At 41.0% G+C, this 19115-nt stretch overlaps 1 protein-coding gene across 1 annotated transcript; it reads left to right on the top strand.

The window, feature by feature from the left end:
* Positions 1-3158: 3158 nt before the first annotated feature.
* LOC144519168 (hatching enzyme 1.2-like) lies at positions 3159-8646 on the top strand. The gene is made up of 6 exons (XM_078252163.1): positions 3159-3397; positions 4830-4950; positions 5037-5215; positions 6794-6875; positions 8305-8429; positions 8536-8646. Coding segments are annotated over exons 1-6 (570 nt in total). The 5' UTR covers positions 3159-3336; the 3' UTR covers positions 8538-8646.
* Positions 8647-19115: the final 10469 nt, after the last annotated feature.

Genomic DNA, 19115 nt, shown 5'->3' with positions numbered 1-19115 from the left:
TTCATTTCATTACATTGCACGGGTGTTCCTTTTATTTTGTCCACGTCTTTTTGATCAAAACGTCAGAGGCTGTATTTCATTACACTGCACAGGTTTTATTTTTTTATTTTTTGTCCATGTGTTTTTGGAGAAAAACAGGTGTTTCTTTTATATTATTTTATTACACTGCACAAGTGTTGTTCTTATTTTGTCCATGTCTTCCGGATAAAATTACAAACTTCAACAAATGTCATTACACTGTAACTGCAAAAACAGCTGAGGTCAACGAAACATTTCATGTGCTGTACCTGAACACTCATCACACTTTTTAGCAAAGCTGTGATAAATGAATACAGTCCACAGAAAATGAGCAAACTCAGCAGGGGTCAGTTTTAGGCCCAAAATTGTTTATCCTTTACTTAAATGACATTTGTAAATTATCATATGTACTAAGATTTACTATTTTTGTAGATGACACAAATATTTTTGGTTGTGGGGATAACTTGCAGCAGACGCTGGAAATAGTCACTAATGAAATGAATAAATTAAAACTCTGGTTTGATTCAAATAAGTTATCTTTAAACTTGAACAAAACTAAATTCATGATATTCGGAAATCGCACTATAAATACAGACGTTAAAATAGTAATTGATAATGAAACAATTGAAAGGGTCAATGAAAATAAATTTCTGGGTGTTGTTCGTGACCATAAACTCTGCTGGAAGCCACACATTGAATATCTGTGCATGAAGATGGCCAGGAGTATTGGTATATTGAGCAAAACTAGATACGTCTTGAACAAAAATACATTACATACTCTGTACTGCACACTTATTGTACCATATATGTTATGTTGTGTGGACGTTTTGGGGAAATACCTACAAAAGCAACTTACAACAAATGGGCACATTGCAAAAAAGAGCAATTAGGATAATTAATCACATCGGGTATTATGAGCACACCAATCATCTGTTTTTTAATTCACAGTTGCTGAAATGTATGGACATTGTTACATTCAAAACTGCACAATTTATGTTTAAAGTTAAAGAAAATGTACCTTGTAACATACCCGCAATGTTTAATGAAAGAGACGGGGGATATCATCTAAGAGGTCACTGTATGTTCAAGCAGCCTCTTGTGCGAACTGCTGTTAAAAGCATCTGTGTTTCAGTTTGTGGGGTGAACTTATGGAATGGACATTAACAATGACATAACAGTCATAACAATGACATCAAACAGAGCCATAATATCATTCAGTTCAAAAATAGATTCAAGAAATCATTACTTGACCAATACAGAAAAGAATAAACTGAAACATAGGATTGGAATTTGTAATTTAAAGGTATTGTTGTATATTATTGTATTGTTGTAAGTTATTGTAAGGCCGGAGATTGTATGCTGTATTTGCATATCTATTTACTTTGTAATAATATGATTTTGTGAAATAAGGGGCAGGACCAAATAAGTTATTTGCTTCCGCCTGCTCCTTCTCGAACTAATCCCTTTCATATTTTTTGATTTTTCTGATTCTGATTGTGTTTTATTTTATGGTTTACATTTTTTTTGTTTTGCAACATTGTTGATTGTGCGAGATAAATAAATGAAATGAAATAATAAGAACAAATCAAAAACAGGGACTTTTGTTTTTTCCTTATTTCCGTGTGTTTGTACAGTATGATGTTAAATACAACAAGTGTCCCTTTTCCCACCCTCAGTGGCATTGAGGTGTATGCTTGATAAGCCTGTGAGTTTAGCTGATTCTTTAGCTTTCTCAGAACCCAGATAATCCATATTTGGGCTCAGCGACGCATTTGAACATGTATAAAAACCTGGAGTGAAACCTCAGCTGCACAAGTCCACACAGAGGAATCCAAGGTGAGTTCAAATGTCTGCAGCAGAATGCAGTGAAGAAGTGTGCACTTTTTCTTTCAGTGTGTGAACCCTCAGCTGTCTGTATTTTTTGGTTCAAATAATGTATATCTTTCCTCTGAGTGGAAGCTGTGTCTGATTCCTGTCTGTGTCCTGCAGGTCTGCTAGAATGGCTCGCATGTCTGTATTCAGATTCTCAGCTCTGGCTCTGCTGCTGCTGTCTGCCTGCTGTTGGGCCGACAATGAGGTAGGAACGTAGTGGAAAAGGAACAATCAGCAATGACAGCACAGTGTGATATCTGGTCATTTGTCATGTTGCAACAGAACACAACACTTCTAGGCGTTATAGAATGCACGTTTAACCTTGCCTGTCATGGTCACAAACATGGAAAAAAAAGGAACATCTCGCACACTGCTCTTTCTGCAGCATCACCATTTGTTTCTGTCCTTTCAGATCTTTGTCAAGAGTATTGTAAATATATTAGGTATTAAGTAATAAATATGTAATAATGAAGTATTATAATACTCTTGACGAAGGTCCAAAGGGGCCGAAACGTTAGTTTTCTTTAATAAATGGTGATGCTGGAGCAAGAGCAGTGTGCGAGATGTCTGTGATATTTCCCAACACACCTGCACAGATGAAATGCTGGATGTGCCAATTTTTTTGTCAAAACGAAAAATAAAATAAAATAAAAAAGTTATTCAAAAGTTAGTAAAGTTAGTTATCAGTTTTTGCATGGATAGTCAGAGAGCCAATGTATACTGGGAAGGACTGCCAAATTGTGTAGAAGATATTTAAAGAACATTGCAAGGAGAAACTAATTAATAACTTTTCTCATGTGATACAGAGCAGATGTTTCATTTTTTTTTAAGCACATTTCTTTAGTACTATTTTGATAATTTCTCATAGATGATGATACAGTTTGGATGACAACCCTAACCCTAACATACACAACATTTTAGGTTCCACGATGCTGAACGTGTGTTTCATAATCTCTCTTTTTGTACTTTGCACTTTAAATCACAGTATAATGGTTATTTGGCTGAAAAATTATTCTTAAACTTTTAGCTGTCATTCCTTTCCATCTATCGCTAACGTGTTTGTTTTTTTCTCCTCTGATCCCATGCTGAACCTGCAGGCAGGTATGTCATCTGTTCTAATGATCAGACCTATTATGCTGACATGCTCAGTACTGTGACTGCTGTATTTTTACACAAAGTGAAATGGTGTTGTTGTTGTGCAGAGGATGACTCAGCGGAGCTTTCTGTCTCTGAACTTCTGGAGAGAGCCAACAGTAATCTGAGTGAGTGTGAGCTGCTGCAGCCATGATATTTCCTTGTTCTATCAGCAGCAGTTCAACATGTTTCTGAGTGTCTGTGTGATGTGTTTCAGTCCGTTCTGACAATGATCCCATCCTGACCGGAGGAGACATCGCCATCGGCAGCGAGGACGAGAGAAACGCCGACCCCTGCACCAGCCAAGGCTGCATGTGGGGCAAATACACTGATGGGAAGGTCTACGTTCCTTATTACATCACCAACCACTTCTGTAAGTGTCACACACATCTCACACTTATGCTCTGTCCATATACAGCAGGCTTCCACATGTAATGCAGCCTGTTGTAGCAACAACTCTGACAAAAGGTTTGAAAGTGAGAACAAACTGTTCATATACCAGAATCAAACAGACAGACTGCTCACTGTTAAAGTAAAGCCATCAATAGCGGCAGTTGAGCAAAAAGCTGTAAACATTCGGGGATCAGTAGAGCAGGCATCCTGTTTTGTATCTAACTGTTCTCCACTTGTCTTCATCATTCTGAAACCAGACTTTTTCATTTTCACTCATGCCACAGGAAAATATTGTCTGATGTTCCTTTTTTTTTTTACACATTGGTGGAGTTCACACAATGAATGTTTAGCTGATAAATCTGCTATATTTGAATTCATCCCATAAAAATCAGGACTGCTCTAACTGTAAATCAAAGATCCCCAAAAGAAGATTTGCTTACTTATATTAGATTTCTTTAGGGAATAGCTAGTAGTAGTAATAGTAGTAGCATTAAACAGTTGACGTATTTTAGAAACCTCAAAGATTCAGGGCTTTGGAGCCCCAGAACCCCCCAACCCTGGTCAGGTCCTCTGAGTCATGACATAAATTAAAAAAAACTAAAAAAACAGATGTACAACCAATGCAACAGTCAGCAAACAGTCAAATCCAACACAGTAACGATTCAACAAAGCAATAATTTGGATCCGCTGAGTCACTCAAGGTGCTTTCACTCATCATTTATTTCTTCCTCTGAAGCAACAAAACATGTTACATGAGCCTTCAGAAACTCCTCAAAGTCAAATTGGACTCACTAAACACATTTAGCTAGGGCTAACTGACTCTACATCACTTTAAATAGACTTGAAGAAACTACACTCCATTCTAAAAGAATAACTGCTGTTGTGATAATAATGAGATTGTCTTTTTCAAATGTAATTTCCAAAAAAAGAAAAGTTGTCAAATAATTGGGGCCAGTATGTTACTGTGTTGCTCTCGTGTTGTGACATGCTAAGAAGCTAAATGTGTGCTGTGGGATGCTAAGAAGCTAAATGTTGTCTGCTGTTGGATGCTAAGAAGCTAAACCTAAATGTTGTTTGCTGTTTGATGGTATGAAGCTAAATGTTGTGTGCTGTGGAATAATAAGAAGCTAAATGTTGTGTGCTGTGGGATATTAATAAGATAAATGATTTGTGCTGTGGGATGGAAATAAGCTAAATGTTGTGTGCTGTGGGATGAAGAGAAGCTAAATGTTGTGTGCTGTGGGATGCTAAGAAGATCAATTGTGTGTGCTCTGTGATGATAAGAAGCTAAATGTTGTGTGCTATGTGATGGCAACAAGCTAATTATTGTGTGCTGTGGGATGCTAAGAAGCTAAATGCTGTATGCTATGGGATGGTAAGAAGCTAACTGCTGTGTGCTGTGGTCCTGGCAGCCGACCGGGAAAAGGCTATCATCATCCGTGGACTGGAGTCCTTCTCTTCCTTCTCCTGCATCCGCTTCAGGCCCACCCAAAGCAACGACCGCGACTGGCTGAGCATCGAGTCCCAGAATGGGTAAGAAAGTGATGTTGTAGAAGACATTGAGTCGAAAGCTTTGCTCACTCTTCAGTGTTCTTCAACTCCTCTGTGCTCCTGTCCAGCTGCTACTCCTTCGTTGGCCGTCGTGGTGGGAAGCAGGTGGTGTCTCTGGCCCGGAGTGGATGCCTTTACCATGGCACGGTGCAGCACGAGCTGCTCCACGCTCTGGGCTTCAACCATGAACAGACCCGCTCTGACAGGGACAACCACATCAGAGTCATGCTGCAAAACGTTCAGTCTGGTAAGGGAGCTGGTTATTATTCAGACGGTTTTCAGAGGAAATCCAGTAAACTGCAGACAAGTACATTCACTAAAAACACTCATAAGATTTGTTTTTTACAAGAAATTATGCAGGCCTAACGTTAATATTTCATGCATAAACTTCGTGAACAAATACACTGATAAATACAACCTCCTATTATAGTAAACTAAAACTAAGAAAATAAGCGGTGAAAAATGTTTTTTTGTAACCTGAAACTAAATTAAAACTAAAACCTTCAAGAAAAACCAGAGCCAGGCTGGGGCCACATGCGATTTTAGGGGTACCAAATACATTTAGCACAAGTGTTACATACCACTAACTCTCCATAGGTTTGGTTCTACAAAAGACTAACGATACACATATAACAATAAACACAAGAATAATCATCTGTCATAATCATCAGTGTTAACCTACATTTTATCTATCACTGCACATGAATAATATTCCCTCTTTGGGGATAAAGGTGGGGTTAAAATGTATGAACATATTTGCCACAGTTAGGGGGGCCAGACGGGGATCCAGGCTTAATATTACAGGTGCACTGGCCACCCTTGCTCCGCCCCCTAGAACCGCCATTGTTGCCAGGATTGAAATTTTTTTTTTTTTATGTAAATCATTTCAGTTTCAGTTTTTTAAGCTATAATATTTAACTACTGAATTAAAATGGAGAAAGCATCAATTTCCATCCAATCTCGTGACATTGAACCACCGAAACTGAATGGACCTGACATGTGCTGTATTTGCTTTACATCGGACATAAAAGTAGCACAATGATTAAACTAGGGCTATCAGCATTAACGCGTTAATCGCGATGTGATTAATGGCCAAGCATAACGCGTTCTTTTTTTTTTATCGCATTAATCACATGCCGCCATTTATTAATTTATTTTGCACTTCACTCGGCTTCGCGTCGTGCCTAACAGGATACTATTTTTACCCTTTGCCGCACCTTTCTCTTTCTCTCTGTTTATATTCCTGTGCTTTTGAGAGGAAGTTGTACCTAGCATGGCCCCAGCAGCCTGTGTGCTACATGAGAGCTGTCCTAATAGTCTCCGGGGCACGTTACCCAAATCCTTGTTCTCATCACGACCATCAGGCTTCACTGCTCCTCAAAAGAAAGACAGTTATATCCATTATGTCCGTGTATTCATTTCAAATATGTAAGAAAAACATTATTTCCATTAAAAAAATGTAAATGTTAAAGAAACCTTTGCTTCATATGGGAATAATTGACATGTCTCTTCCCATCTTGCTTGCAATATAAGTATGGTGGGTCCCTGGTGCCTCCTAGTGGACAAAAAGAGCCTGAACATCACACTGCCAAGGGGGAACACCACGTTTTAGCAAATCCCTGATCCTTCATGAAACAGAAGTTCATTGTGTGACTGCACTTCTCTGAACATAAAACCATCAGTACCAAACCACGGAGCTCTGCAGATTATTGGGATCTTTCTCCAGCAGCTGGACTCCTTTCTGTCCAGAGACAAAGTGAAGTCAAACCAAACAAATGTAACTTTAATCTTAACTTAATTCTTGTTTTTTTCTTTTTCTTTTTAGGAATGGAGCACAACTTCAATAAGATCGCCACCCTGAACCAGGGCACTCCCTATGATTACAACTCTGTCATGCAGTACCACAAGTGAGAACAGCTGGCTTCACTTCTGTGTTGTGTGTGCATGATAATAATAATAATAATAATAATAATAATAATAATAATAATAATAATAATAATAATAACTTCATTTGTATAGCACCTTTAAAAACAACAGTTTACAAAGTGCTTTGACAGAGGAAACAAAAAAAAACACAAAATCAATACACATACACATGTAGCCATAGTAAACAGTAGATTGGACACTATCAAAGGACAGAAGAAAAATGACAATTCAATTAACCAAATGTAATTGCCAGTTGCTAGGGTAAAAAGACAATAGAAGCATGTCTATAAAAATGTGTTTTAAGAAGTGATTTAAAAGATGTCACAAATTCAGCGAGCCTCTGGTTTTTAATCTTTAGTGCGTAACTTTTTGATATTAAAAAAAAGTCCGTTACATTCAAGCCATTGCCAAATGAGTTGCTACAAAGCTAATTAAGACTGTCAGCTCCACACAAATCTCTCTGTATTTCTCAGTATGGCTGTGTTCAGAAGATTGTGGCGTCCGGCGACTTTCCCGCGCAGAAACTCAGTGTCCTCCTTGGCTACTAGCAACTGCGTGGAGGAGGGGTGGGGAGTTTTGTTGTCATTACTTAGAATTCCTCATGGGGGAGACAGAAACTACGCACTATAGCTTTAAGTCTCGACTTTGGAACGTTAGAAGGGCCCGGCCCGAGGATGTAAGGCTACAAACTGGCTCGTATAGGGTCAGCATTTTTGTGATAGAACCTGATGAGCTTTAAAATTGATCAGTAAAATCTTAAACTCAATTCTAAAACGAACAAGAAGCTAGGATTGGAGTGATGTCGTCTGTTGAAACAGGTGAGAAGCCTGGCTGGAGCAGCTGGAGGCTGGAGAGTGATCTCTGGTTAATGCCGGTTAAAAGAGAGTGGCAGTAATCTTAGTCTATATTGACAACGTTTTATGTAGGGGATTGCTCCGGTGCCCGCCGGAGGTTGTACCAGATGTCCCTCAGTCAGCTTCCTCTTCCTTTGTGTTGGCATTTTAAACTCCGGTGGATTTGTGAGGACTCTGGTTAACTGCTCCTCAGATCTCTGCAGGGTAAATCCAGACAGCTAGCTAGACTATCTGTCCAATCTGAGTTTTCTCTCGCACGACTAAAACAACTTTTGAACGTACACACGTTCCACCAAAACAAGTTCCTTCCAGAGGCTATTTTACAGAGGCATGGTCATTGTGTCCGGCGCTTAGCATGAACTACCTTTTCAAGGCCGGGCTGTGACAATATGTTTTTGATTTTGAGATGGTCCTGACATGCAGAAAACAAGACTGAACAACTTTATTCACGTGTGGGATGAATGGGAAGACTGAATCCAAAATGACACCAACAGTAAGGATCCTCCTTCCTAGGATGTGCTGTGCTCCAGTCTAACTGCTCCGTGTCCTCTTGCAGGTACGCCTTCTCCAAGAACAACCAGCCCACCATGGTCCCCATCCCCAACGCCAACGTGTCCTTTGGCAACGCTAAGGAGATGAGTCGCAACGACATTGCCAGGCTCAACACTCTCTACAAGTGCTGTGAGTGTCCACATGAGCACATTATAAAAAAATAAATATACATATACACTTGTATTCAACATTGAGTTTGGACCTAATCCCCCTCTGTGCTGTTTCACTGTTACAGAAGAAGCGTTTTCAGATGTGCTGACAGACGATCAGAGGCTCCCTGACCAACAGAAGCTGCAGCCCTGAACTCATCAGCACAACAGCCAATGATCATTCAATAAAGTTACTTTGACTGGAATGAAACACTGACTCCACTGACTCATTACTGTCTCCATACATGACTGAGTAGTACACCATGAAAACCTCACTTTTTTTTATCAGAAAATCCTCATGTTCAAACAATCAAAACCTCATTCAAATATTTCTATTTTTAGAGACTCTGGTAGTTTCATTAAACAGACCCAGATGGATGTTGAACATTGCGTGACTTTCTCTTATCTGGTCGTAAATGTATTTTATTTTCTGAGTATATAGTAGATCTACGTATACAGTACATTACTAGTTCTTTAACGCCTGGACTGCAACTTGTTTTGGGTTTTGTAGGTCAGCTGTTTGACAGTTTCTCTTCAATTGTTTAATTTAATCGTGTTGCATTAGAAGTCATCTTTTTCAGTTTTAGTGGAGTCACTGTGTCAAGGGTTGTCCTTAATGTACTGTTAATACTATCCACCATACAATCACAAGGGGAGGGTCAAATGTCTGCGGAGTGTCACATGCAAGCAATGTAGCCATGCAAGCAAACATTTGCAGTATTACCTTACGCTTATGTTTTTTTTTTCTTCAGTATGACAATATGATACAGTTCACCTGTCTAGTTGGGTTATTATAGAAATGTAAATTATTAACAAAATAATATCTGAAACTGTAAGGTATTTCTGTTTTTATTTTTTTATTTTTTTTCAAGAACTGCAATTTAAAAATCAGCCTGCATTTTAAAAGTTAATTCCTATAGAGTCATACAGTACAACACTATATATATATACATATATATATATATATATATATATATATATATATATATATATATATATATATATATATCAATGAATATATTGAGACATATGTTGATATAGTATAAGGCATGTTATGGGGGAATTGTTGGGTCCCTGTAAATTAGTGTTAGAGTGTGGTCAAGACCTACTCTATATGTAAAGTTTGACACTATAAATCAGAGATCTTCAACAGGGGGTCCAGGGCCCCTTGGGAGTCCTCAGAGTTACTGCAGGGGGGCCACCAAATTATTGTTAATTTTTGTTAAGTTTTTGCATAAATGAAAATCTCTTAACATGAATCCAACATATTATTAGCAAATATAAATCAGCCTATTTGTGAAAAAAACTAACATTGATGATAGGCTACTGACCTATAGGTAAGGAAATCACTAAGGTCCACAGATCCAGTTCATCGTAAGGATTCACTCTGCCACATGTATGTTTAACATGATTGATAAAAACATGCCAACAAATATTAATAGCTTAGTATTCTATGCACTAAAAATGTACCGCATTTTCCGGACTATAAGTCGCTCCGGACTATAAGTCACATCAGTCAAAAAATGCATCATGAAGAGGCAAAAAACATATATAAGTCGCACTGGACCAAGACCAAGAACAGACATTTAATCTGGAAAGGCAAGTTATTAAACTACACAATAGTACACAGAACAAGTGGCTGAAGACGGTAGGTGTCTGGTATGTTAACGTAACGTAACTGCACTGTTGATGAGCCTCTCCCAGCAGCACGTTGTTCAAGCACCCATCTGTGGACTCCTTCCTCCAGCTCTGGCCATCTGGATTTCAGCGCGACTAGCTTTCTTTGTTTTCTTCATTGCAGTAAGACTAACCTTTTCGCCAGTCCCTCACAAGTTTCTCACTCACTCCAAACTTTCGTTCTGCTGCTCGATTACCGTTTTCGGCTGCGTATTTTACTACCTGTAACTGTAAGTTTCTTTTCTTTCTCAGTTGTCTTTAGGAGCAGCATATAGTCGTCTAGCCTCACAAGTCTAGAGCGCCTCTCGCGGCTGTAGACGGTAATGTTTTCAGCATGAAATAACATTTAAAAACATGTTAAATTATATATATTTTGATATATAAGTCGCACCTGACTATAAGTCGCAGGACCAGCCAAAGTATGAAAAAAGGTGCGACTTATAGTCCGGAAAATACGGTATGTGTAAAAGCTTTAGGCCGGCCAAATGTTATTGTAGGCCCGGTTTAATATGCAACTTCATTTCATACAATATTAGCTCTGTCTCACTCTCAGTTAAGCGGTCCTTGGCTCAAAAAACGTTGAAGACCCCTGCTATAAATGAAATTGAATTGAATTGAATGTTAGCTGTGGGTGGAATGAACAACAGTCCCCACTCCACATTTGAATGCCTGGCCTTGTCACAATTTCCTGCTGTGGGTGGGTTCATACTGACAGCAGTGTGCTGAATGTCCCACACTGATAAGAGCAGAGGGGGGTGTTTTTATTCTCTCTCTCTCAGACAAAGTGACAGATGTTTCAAACTCAGACTCTGTCAGCTCACAAAGATAAGTTAAGTGTGTGGGAGGATAGCGAGAAATGCTGGAGAGGACATTTTACATGAATCAGGACAGAACAGGATTTTAGACAGACTTGTGGCACATGTTCCCTAAATGTCCTCAAAGCAACCGCAGTGCCATTAGAAAAGTCTGTAAAATGTATTGATTATTACAGTGGTAGAAGAAGTATTCAGATTCTTTCCTTAAGTAAAAGTACTTTTACCACACTGTTAAAAAAAAACAACCTATGTTACAAGTAAGTCCTGCATTCAAAATTACACTAAAGCAAAAGTATGTAAGCATCATAAGGAAAACGAACTTAAACTATTAAAAGGAAAATCCTCACATTTTAGAAAATGGTCCAAACAGTTCTGTCAATCAACAAGGTGTTTATTTATCTTACCGTTTCAGTTGGACTTGTAGGCCATTTTCAATGTTTTTGGCCCCTTTTCCCCCCATTTTACACTTCCTTACACTACCATGTATGAACATCACTAACACCAACTTATTACTAGTTTTACACTTATTTTTGGAATTCATGGTCAATAAACCTTATTTATAGGAAATTATTCCTAATCCTGGAGATAAAAAAGCAGAAGCTATGGATGCCCAGGTAGCTTAGTTGGTACAGCAGGTGCCCATATATAGAGTTTTACTCCTCAATGCAGAGGGCCCAGGTTCGACTCCGACCTGCAGCCCTTTGCTGCATGTCATTTCCCCTCTCTTTCCCTTTTCATTTCTTCAGCTGTCCTGTCAATAAAGGCCTAGAAATGCCCAAAAAATAATCTTAAAAAAAAGCAGAAATTATGAATTATTCAGACTAATAATAAAGGTAGGATAATCACAGAAGGCTATATGTCAACGTTCAGTCAGGATACTGTTTTGAAACATTTAGATTTTTTTTTTTTAAATGCTAAAAAATTTAACAAAACACCCAAAATTCAATGAAAGTAGAGATCTGATCTTTTGTCGTACTTGCGATGCACGTTGTACGGAATCATCCGTGTTATTTTAGGGTAATTACAATTAGGTAGTAACAAAGAAACCCATATTTCTGAGATAGACATTTAGAAAACGGGTCAAATTTGACCCATAGACAACACAAGGGTTTAAACAGCCAGCAATGGTAATATGGTACACAATTTCACCCCATGTTGTTTAGTACACACATTAATTCATTGTGTAGTCAGCCACAGCCCAAACAATTCAGGCATCAAAACAAACACATTACATTGGTTAATTCATAATCTACGTTGATTTCCTTTATACGTTACATGGTTTAAATGGAATGCACTCTTTTCTGTTATATTAATCATTATTTTCTGTCTTTGTTACCATGCTGGTGGTGAGGTCCTTCCCAGTGCAGAAAAGGCGTGTCCAAGGGTTGTATAGTATGGTCTGCCAATTGGGCATTTTAGGCCTTTATTTGATAGGAAAGCTTAGACATTAAAAGGGAGGGAGATGGGGATTGACATGTAGCAAAGGGCAGCAGATTGATTTTTAAAGAGCAGCCACTAGCACAAGGACTGTGCCTCTTTACATGGACCGCACCCTCTATCAGGTGAGCTACTTTTTTTGGTCTTTTTTCATCAGGTTTTTGACATACTATACTATAACTTTCATATCACTTTTTCGACATGCTATACTTTGACTTTTTTATCACTTTTTCGAAATAATGTACTATACTATGACTTTTTTCGACATACTATACTACGACTGGTCATCGTTTTTTTCGAGGTTCTATACTAACATTTTTTTCGTCAAACTACAATATGACTTCTTTCGACATGCTATACTATGACTTCTTTTTTTTAAGATAATTTTTTGGGCATTTTAGGCCTTTATTTGATAGGATAGCTGAATTCTTGAAAGGGGAGAGAGAGGGGGGAATGTCATGCAGAAAAATGCCGCAGGTTAATTAAAAATATAACCCCTGGCTGCTGCGTCGAGGACTGAGCCTTTGTACATGGGGCACATGCTCAACCAGGTGAGCTGCCCAGGCGCCCCATTCTATGACTTTTTGATCACTTTTTTCGACATACTATACTATGACTTTTTCAACATACTATACTATGACATTTTCATAATTTTTTTGACATGCTATACTATGAAGTTTTGATCACTTTTTTCTACATATACTATAACTTTTTAAATATCACTTTTTTGACTTTTTATCACTTTTTTGGACATACTGAGACTTTTTCATGTCTTCTTCCGACATACTATACTATGACTCTTTTTGACTTTTATTATACATACTCATACTTTCAGCTAGAAAATAAATTCAAACCGTACAATGTTCTACATCTTCTACATTATTAATCTTTTAAAGCAAACAATTCAGTCTTGCCTTTCAAAAAAAATCTTTAAATATTCCACATCTTTTTTTTTACATAATTGGTGTTATTCAACTTTTCAATGAAATTAACAACAATTAAAAACCATCCCCACTTTACTCCTTCTAATGCAGTTAAGTTAGCAAACCAATCCATTATCCCAACAAGGAAACTGCACAACACAAATACAATACCAGGAGTGGGGGTTCAAACCCACATGTGGGACATGCCCATTGGACCTTAAGTCCAACGCCTTAACCACTCATCCACCCTGGTACTTATCATCTACAGACAGGGCACTGAAACAATCTATGGTGAACAGATTTGAGAAAAATTTTTTTTGCTGTGTATAATTCTCACGATAAAAGACAAAACACCAATAGTGCCCTCGAAGGATTGTTTCCATTGCATTTGGAGTGCAATCCCTCCCCTCATATTGTTATTCAGTTACGCATTGACACTTATATAGGATGGATGCTTACGGCCTAAAATATACCTTTTGTAATTACACATGCGTTATTACCTGTGGGAGGAACCGCTGGGGTCGGGTGCGCTGCCACATGGGTGGCAGTGAAGGTCAGGGGCCTCGACGGACCAGACCCGGGCAGCAGAGACTGGCTCTGGGGACGTGGAATGTCACCTCTCTGTGGGGGAAGGAGCCGGAACTTGTGCGGGAGGTGGAGCGCTACCGGTTAGATCTGGTGGGGCTTACCTCTACGCACAGTCTTGGTTCTGGAACCATACTCCTGGATAGGGGTTGGACTCTTTTCTTCTCCGGAGTTGCCCAGGGTGTGAGGCGCCGGGCGGGTCTGGGGATACTCACAAGCCCCCGGCTGAGCGCCGCTACGTTGGAGTTTAACCCGGTGGGACGAGAGGGTCGCCTCCCTACACCTGCGGGTTGTGGGGGGGGAAAACTCTGACTGTTGTTTGTGCATATGCACCGAACAAGAGTTCGGAGTATTCGGCCTTCTTGGAGACCTTGAGTGGAGTCCTGCATGGGGCTCCAGTCGGGACTCCATAGTTCTGCTGGGGGACTTCAACACGCACGTGGGTAATGATGGAGACACATGGAGAGGCGTGATTGGGAGGAACGGCCTCCTGATCTGAAACCAGAGTGGTTGTTTGTTGTTGGACTTCTGTGCTAGTCATGGATTGTCTATAACGAACACCATGTTCGAACATAGGGATGCTCATAAGTGTACTTGGTACCAGAGCACCCTAGGCCAAAGGTCAATGATCGATTTTATAATCGTTTTATCTGATCTGAGGCCGTATGTTTTGGACACTCGGGTGAAGAGAGGGGCGGAGCTGTCAACCGATCACCATCTGGTGGTGAGTTGGGTCAGGGGGTGGGGGAAGACTCTGGACAGACCTGGTAAGCCCAAACGGGTAGTGCGGGTAAATTGGGAACGTCTGGAGGAGGCCCCTGTCCGACAGACTTTCAACTCACACCTCCGGCGGAGCTTTTCGTGCATCCCTGTGGAGGCTGGGGGCATTGAACCCGAGTGGACAATGTTCAAAGTTTCCATTGCTGAAGCTGCGGTGAGGAGCTGTGGTCTTAGGGTCTTAGGTGCCTCAAGGGGCAGTAACCCACGAACACCGTGGTGGACACCGGTGGTCAGGGAAGCCGTCCGACTGAAGAAGGAGTCTTTCCGGGATATGTTATCCCAGACGACTCCGGAGGCAGTTGCAAGGGGCCCGAAGGGCTGCAGCCTCTGCCGTGAAAGAGGCAAAGCAGCGTGTGTGGGAGAAGTTTGGAGAAGACATGGAGAAGGACTTTCGGTCGGCACCAAGGTACTTCTGGAAAACCGTTCGCCACCTCAGGAGGGGGAAGCGGGGAACCATCCAAGCTGTGTACAGTAAGGATGGGGACGCTGTTGACCTCAACTGAGGAGGTAATAGGGCGGTGGAAGGAGCACTTTGAGGAACTCCTAAATCCGACTAATACGCCCTCTATGGTAGAGGCAGAGCTGGAGGATGAGGGGGGATTGGCATCAATTTCCCTGGTGGAGGTTGCTGAGGTAGTTAAACAACTCCACAGTGGCAAAGCCCCAGGAATTGATGAGATCCGTCCCAGAAATGCTTAAAGCTCTGGGTGTGGAGGGGTTGTCTTGGTTGACACGCCTCTTCAACATTGCGTGGAAGTCTGGGACGGTGCCTAAGGAGTGGCAGACCGGGGTGGTGGTTCCCCTTTTTAAAAAGGGGGACCAGAGGGTGTGTGCCAATTACAGGGGTATCACACTTCTCAGCCTCCCCGGTAAAGTCTACTCCAAGGTGCTGGAAAGGAGGGTTCGGTCGATAGTCGAATCTCAGGTTGAAGAGGAACAATGCGGATTCCGTCCTTATCGTGGAACAACGGACCAGATCTTTACTCTCGCAAGGATCCTGGAGGGAGCCTGGGAGTATGCCCAACCAGTCTACATGTGTTTTGTGGATCTGGAGAAGGCGTATGACCGGGTGCCCCGGGAGATACTGTGGGAGGTGCTGCGGAGTACGGGGTGAGGGGGTCCCTTCTCAGGGCCATCCAATCTCTGTACGACCAAAGCGAGAGCTGTGTCCGGGTTCTCGGCAGTAAGTCGGACTCGTTTCAGGTGAGAGTTGGCCTCCGCCAGGATATCGTGGCGTAGTCGGGGTGGAGAGGGGTTGCAGTTCGGTGGGCTGGGGATCTCGTCGCTGCTTTTTGCAGATGATGTGGTCCTGATGGCATCATCGGCCTGTGACCTTCAGCACTCACTGGATCGGTTCGCAGCCGAGTGTGAAGCGGCTGGGATGAGGATCAGCACCTCTAAATCGGAGGCCATGGTTCTCAGCAGGAAACCGATGGAGTGCCTTCTCCAGGTAGGGAATGAGTCCTTACCCCAAGTGAAGGAGTTCAAGTACCTTGGGGTCTTGTTCGCGAGTGAGGGGACAATGGAGCGGGAGATTGGTCGGAGAATCGGCACAGCAGGTGCAGTATTACATTCAATTTATCGCACCGTTGTGACGAAAAGACAGCTGAGCCAGAATACAAAGCTCTCAATCTACCGGTCAGTTTTTGTTCCTACCCTCACCTATGGTCATGAAGGCTGGGTCATGACCGAAAGAACAAGATCCAGGGTACAAGCGGCCGAAATGGGTTTCCTCAGGAGGGTAGCTGGCGTCTCCCTTAGAGATAGGGTGAGAAGCTCAGTTATCCGTGAGGAGCTCGGAGTAGAGCCGCTGCTCCTTTGCGTCGAAAGGAGCCAGTTGAGGTGGTTCGGGCATCTGGTAAGGATGCCCCCTGGGCGCCTCCCTAGGGAGGTGTTCCAGGCACGTCCAGCTGGGCGGAGGCCTCGGGGGAGACCCAGGACTAGGTGGAGGGATTATATCTCTAACCTGGCCTGGGAACGCCTCAGGATCCCCCAGTCGGAGCTGGTTAATGTGGCCCGGGAAAGGGAAGTTTGGGGTCCCCTGCTGGAGCTGCTACCCCCGCGACCCGACCCCGGATAAGCGGATGAAGATGGATGGATGGATGGATGGTTATTACTCGAAGATACCCAACAGTTTGAGAAAGATCCTTTTGTCTATGGTGGTATTGCTGACTAACCAACGTACTTATTGTTACCAATAGTGGGGTTCAACCCCACGTAGGTAATTGTCCATTAGATCTAACGCTTCTATTGCTGCTACACATTGCACTTAATTTGGGGCGAAACTTGTTTGGTCACGAATATTCACTCTGTATTCCATTCACTTCCATTGAAGTCCTAACAACAGACACATTTTAGCCTCCCTGCGTTTCATGTCTCACTGCAATCTCTAGCTGATCTACCACCTTTGCTCACCTTTGACTGAGGAGACACGGTAGTTCAATAAATAGACATTCTGAGGAACTGTTTTCGGAAATTGAGGATTAGTTCTTTAGCATGTTTTATTACTATTATTATAGATACAGCACCTACAGTCTTTGCAGTTTGATCCATGTATTTTATGACTTGTCTCAGAATGTATATAAGCCAAACAGAAGGAGGCAACTGCACTTAAACACAAAAATATTACCAGGAGAGAGGTTCGAACCCATGTGGGCATACACCCATTAAGTCCAATGCCTTAACCACTCAGCCATCCTGGTTGAGATCAGGTTCACACAGTGCATCTTTTTTGTGAAAAATGTTGATTCTGTATAGGGTTGGTAATGTTGAGAAGCTGGCAATATTTGAAAGTAGCATCTCCTCGGGGCTCCGTCTAACCCCTCCCCCTGCCCTCAGTGCTCTCTTTTGCTGAGTTTTCTTGCTGAGACTTGCAGAAACTCTGGCGCTGTGCACTGAGCTCAGGCTCGTATACGCACAGAGCCATTTCATTGGCTCTTTCCAAGCGGACTGTGAGGCAGTGATTGGTGGGCATTTCTACAGGATTACAGCAGTTACTAGTACTTTAAGTACATTTCTGAGAATATATACACATTATATATATATATTTAGATCTTATATATATATATAATATATATATATATATATATTTAGATCTTTTACTGTAGTAAAAGTACTAATACCACACTGTAAAGTAAAAGTCCTACATTGAAAAATGTGTATATATTCTCAGAAATGTACTTAAAGTACTCATCATGCAATAAAAGCTTCCCTGTCAGCGTTTACTATTATATCTGATGTTTCTGCATTAATATTACTGCTGCATTAATGTGTATGTTGCATTTTACTGCTGTAGATTTTTAAAGGCAGGGCTGGTAACTATTTTCAATATACATGCACACTTTTAATTACACCCCGTCAGCAATAAAAAGGCTCTGAAAAAGGAAGGGAAACTATTTGTCATAAGTAACTGCTGTAATCCTGTAGAAATGCCCACCAATCACTGCCTCACAGTCCGCTTGGAAAGAGCCAATGAAATGGCTCTGTGCGTATACGAGCCTGAGCTCAGTGCACAGCGCCAGAGTTTCTGCAAGTCTCAGCAAGAAAACTCAGCAAAAGAGAGCACTGAGGGCAGGGGGAGGGGTTAGACGGAGCCCCGAGGAGATGCTACTTTCAAATATTGCCAGCTTCTCAACATTACCAACCCTATACAGAATCAACATTTTTCACAAAAAAGATGCACTGTGTGAACCTGATCTCAACCAGGATGGCTGAGTGGTTAAGGCATTGGACTTAATGGGTGTATGCCCACATGCGTTCGAACCTCTCTCCTGGTAATATTTTTGTGTTTAAGTGCAGTTGCCTCCTTCTGTTTGGCTTATATACATTCTGAGACAAGTCATAAAATACATGGATCAAACTGCAAAGACTGTAGGTGCTGTATCTATAATAATAGTAATAAAACATGCTAAAGAACTAATCCTCAATTTCCGAAAACAGTTCCTCAGAATGTCTATTTATTGAACTACCGTGTCTCCTCAGTCAAAGGTGAGCAAAGGTGGTAGATCAGCTAGAGATTGCCTATAGAGATTAGGACTTTTACTTTACAGTGTGGTATTAGTACTTTTACTACAGTAAAAGATCTAAATATATATATATATATATATATATATATATATATATATATATATATATTTGTATTGGTTTATTTGATAGGGACCATGCATATTTATGAACATTGTTGTATAAAAAACACGTGTACACATGTAAATATGCCAGACTTAGTAAAAATAACTGCAGTTATCTGCAGTCTCTAGGCAGGTGAGATAGGACTAACATAGAAACAGTCAGCAGTCATACAGCACTCATTTGCTATAAATTAAAAAGTACACATAATGGTAACATTATTCATCCACCTCTATACTGCGTTCAATTTAACAGTGAAAGTGAATGGGTGATGAAATGTGTGACAGTTAAAAGTGAGTATAGCATAACGGCTAAATGTAGCAT

The sequence above is a fragment of the Sander vitreus genome, chromosome 1 (genome assembly GCF_031162955.1).
Source record: "Sander vitreus isolate 19-12246 chromosome 1, sanVit1, whole genome shotgun sequence".
Classification (NCBI taxonomy): domain Eukaryota; kingdom Metazoa; phylum Chordata; class Actinopteri; order Perciformes; family Percidae; genus Sander; species Sander vitreus.
Note: the sequence above shows the minus strand (reverse complement) of the source record. Positions and strands in the feature narration are given on the sequence as shown.

What these genes read in the sequence shown, in the direction of transcription:
- LOC144519168 (XM_078252163.1), top strand. Translation starts at nt 3,337, where the DNA reads ATGTGGGGCAAATACACTGATGGGAAGGTCTACGTTCCTTATTACATC. An exon ending in TTACATCACCAACCACTTCT is followed by an intron (nt 3,398 to 4,829) that starts GTAAGTGTCACA and finishes TGGTCCTGGCAG; the next exon opens with CCGACCGGGAAAAGGCTATC. An exon ending in GCTGCAAAACGTTCAGTCTG is followed by an intron (nt 5,216 to 6,793) that starts GTAAGGGAGCTG and finishes TTTTCTTTTTAG; the next exon opens with GAATGGAGCACAACTTCAAT.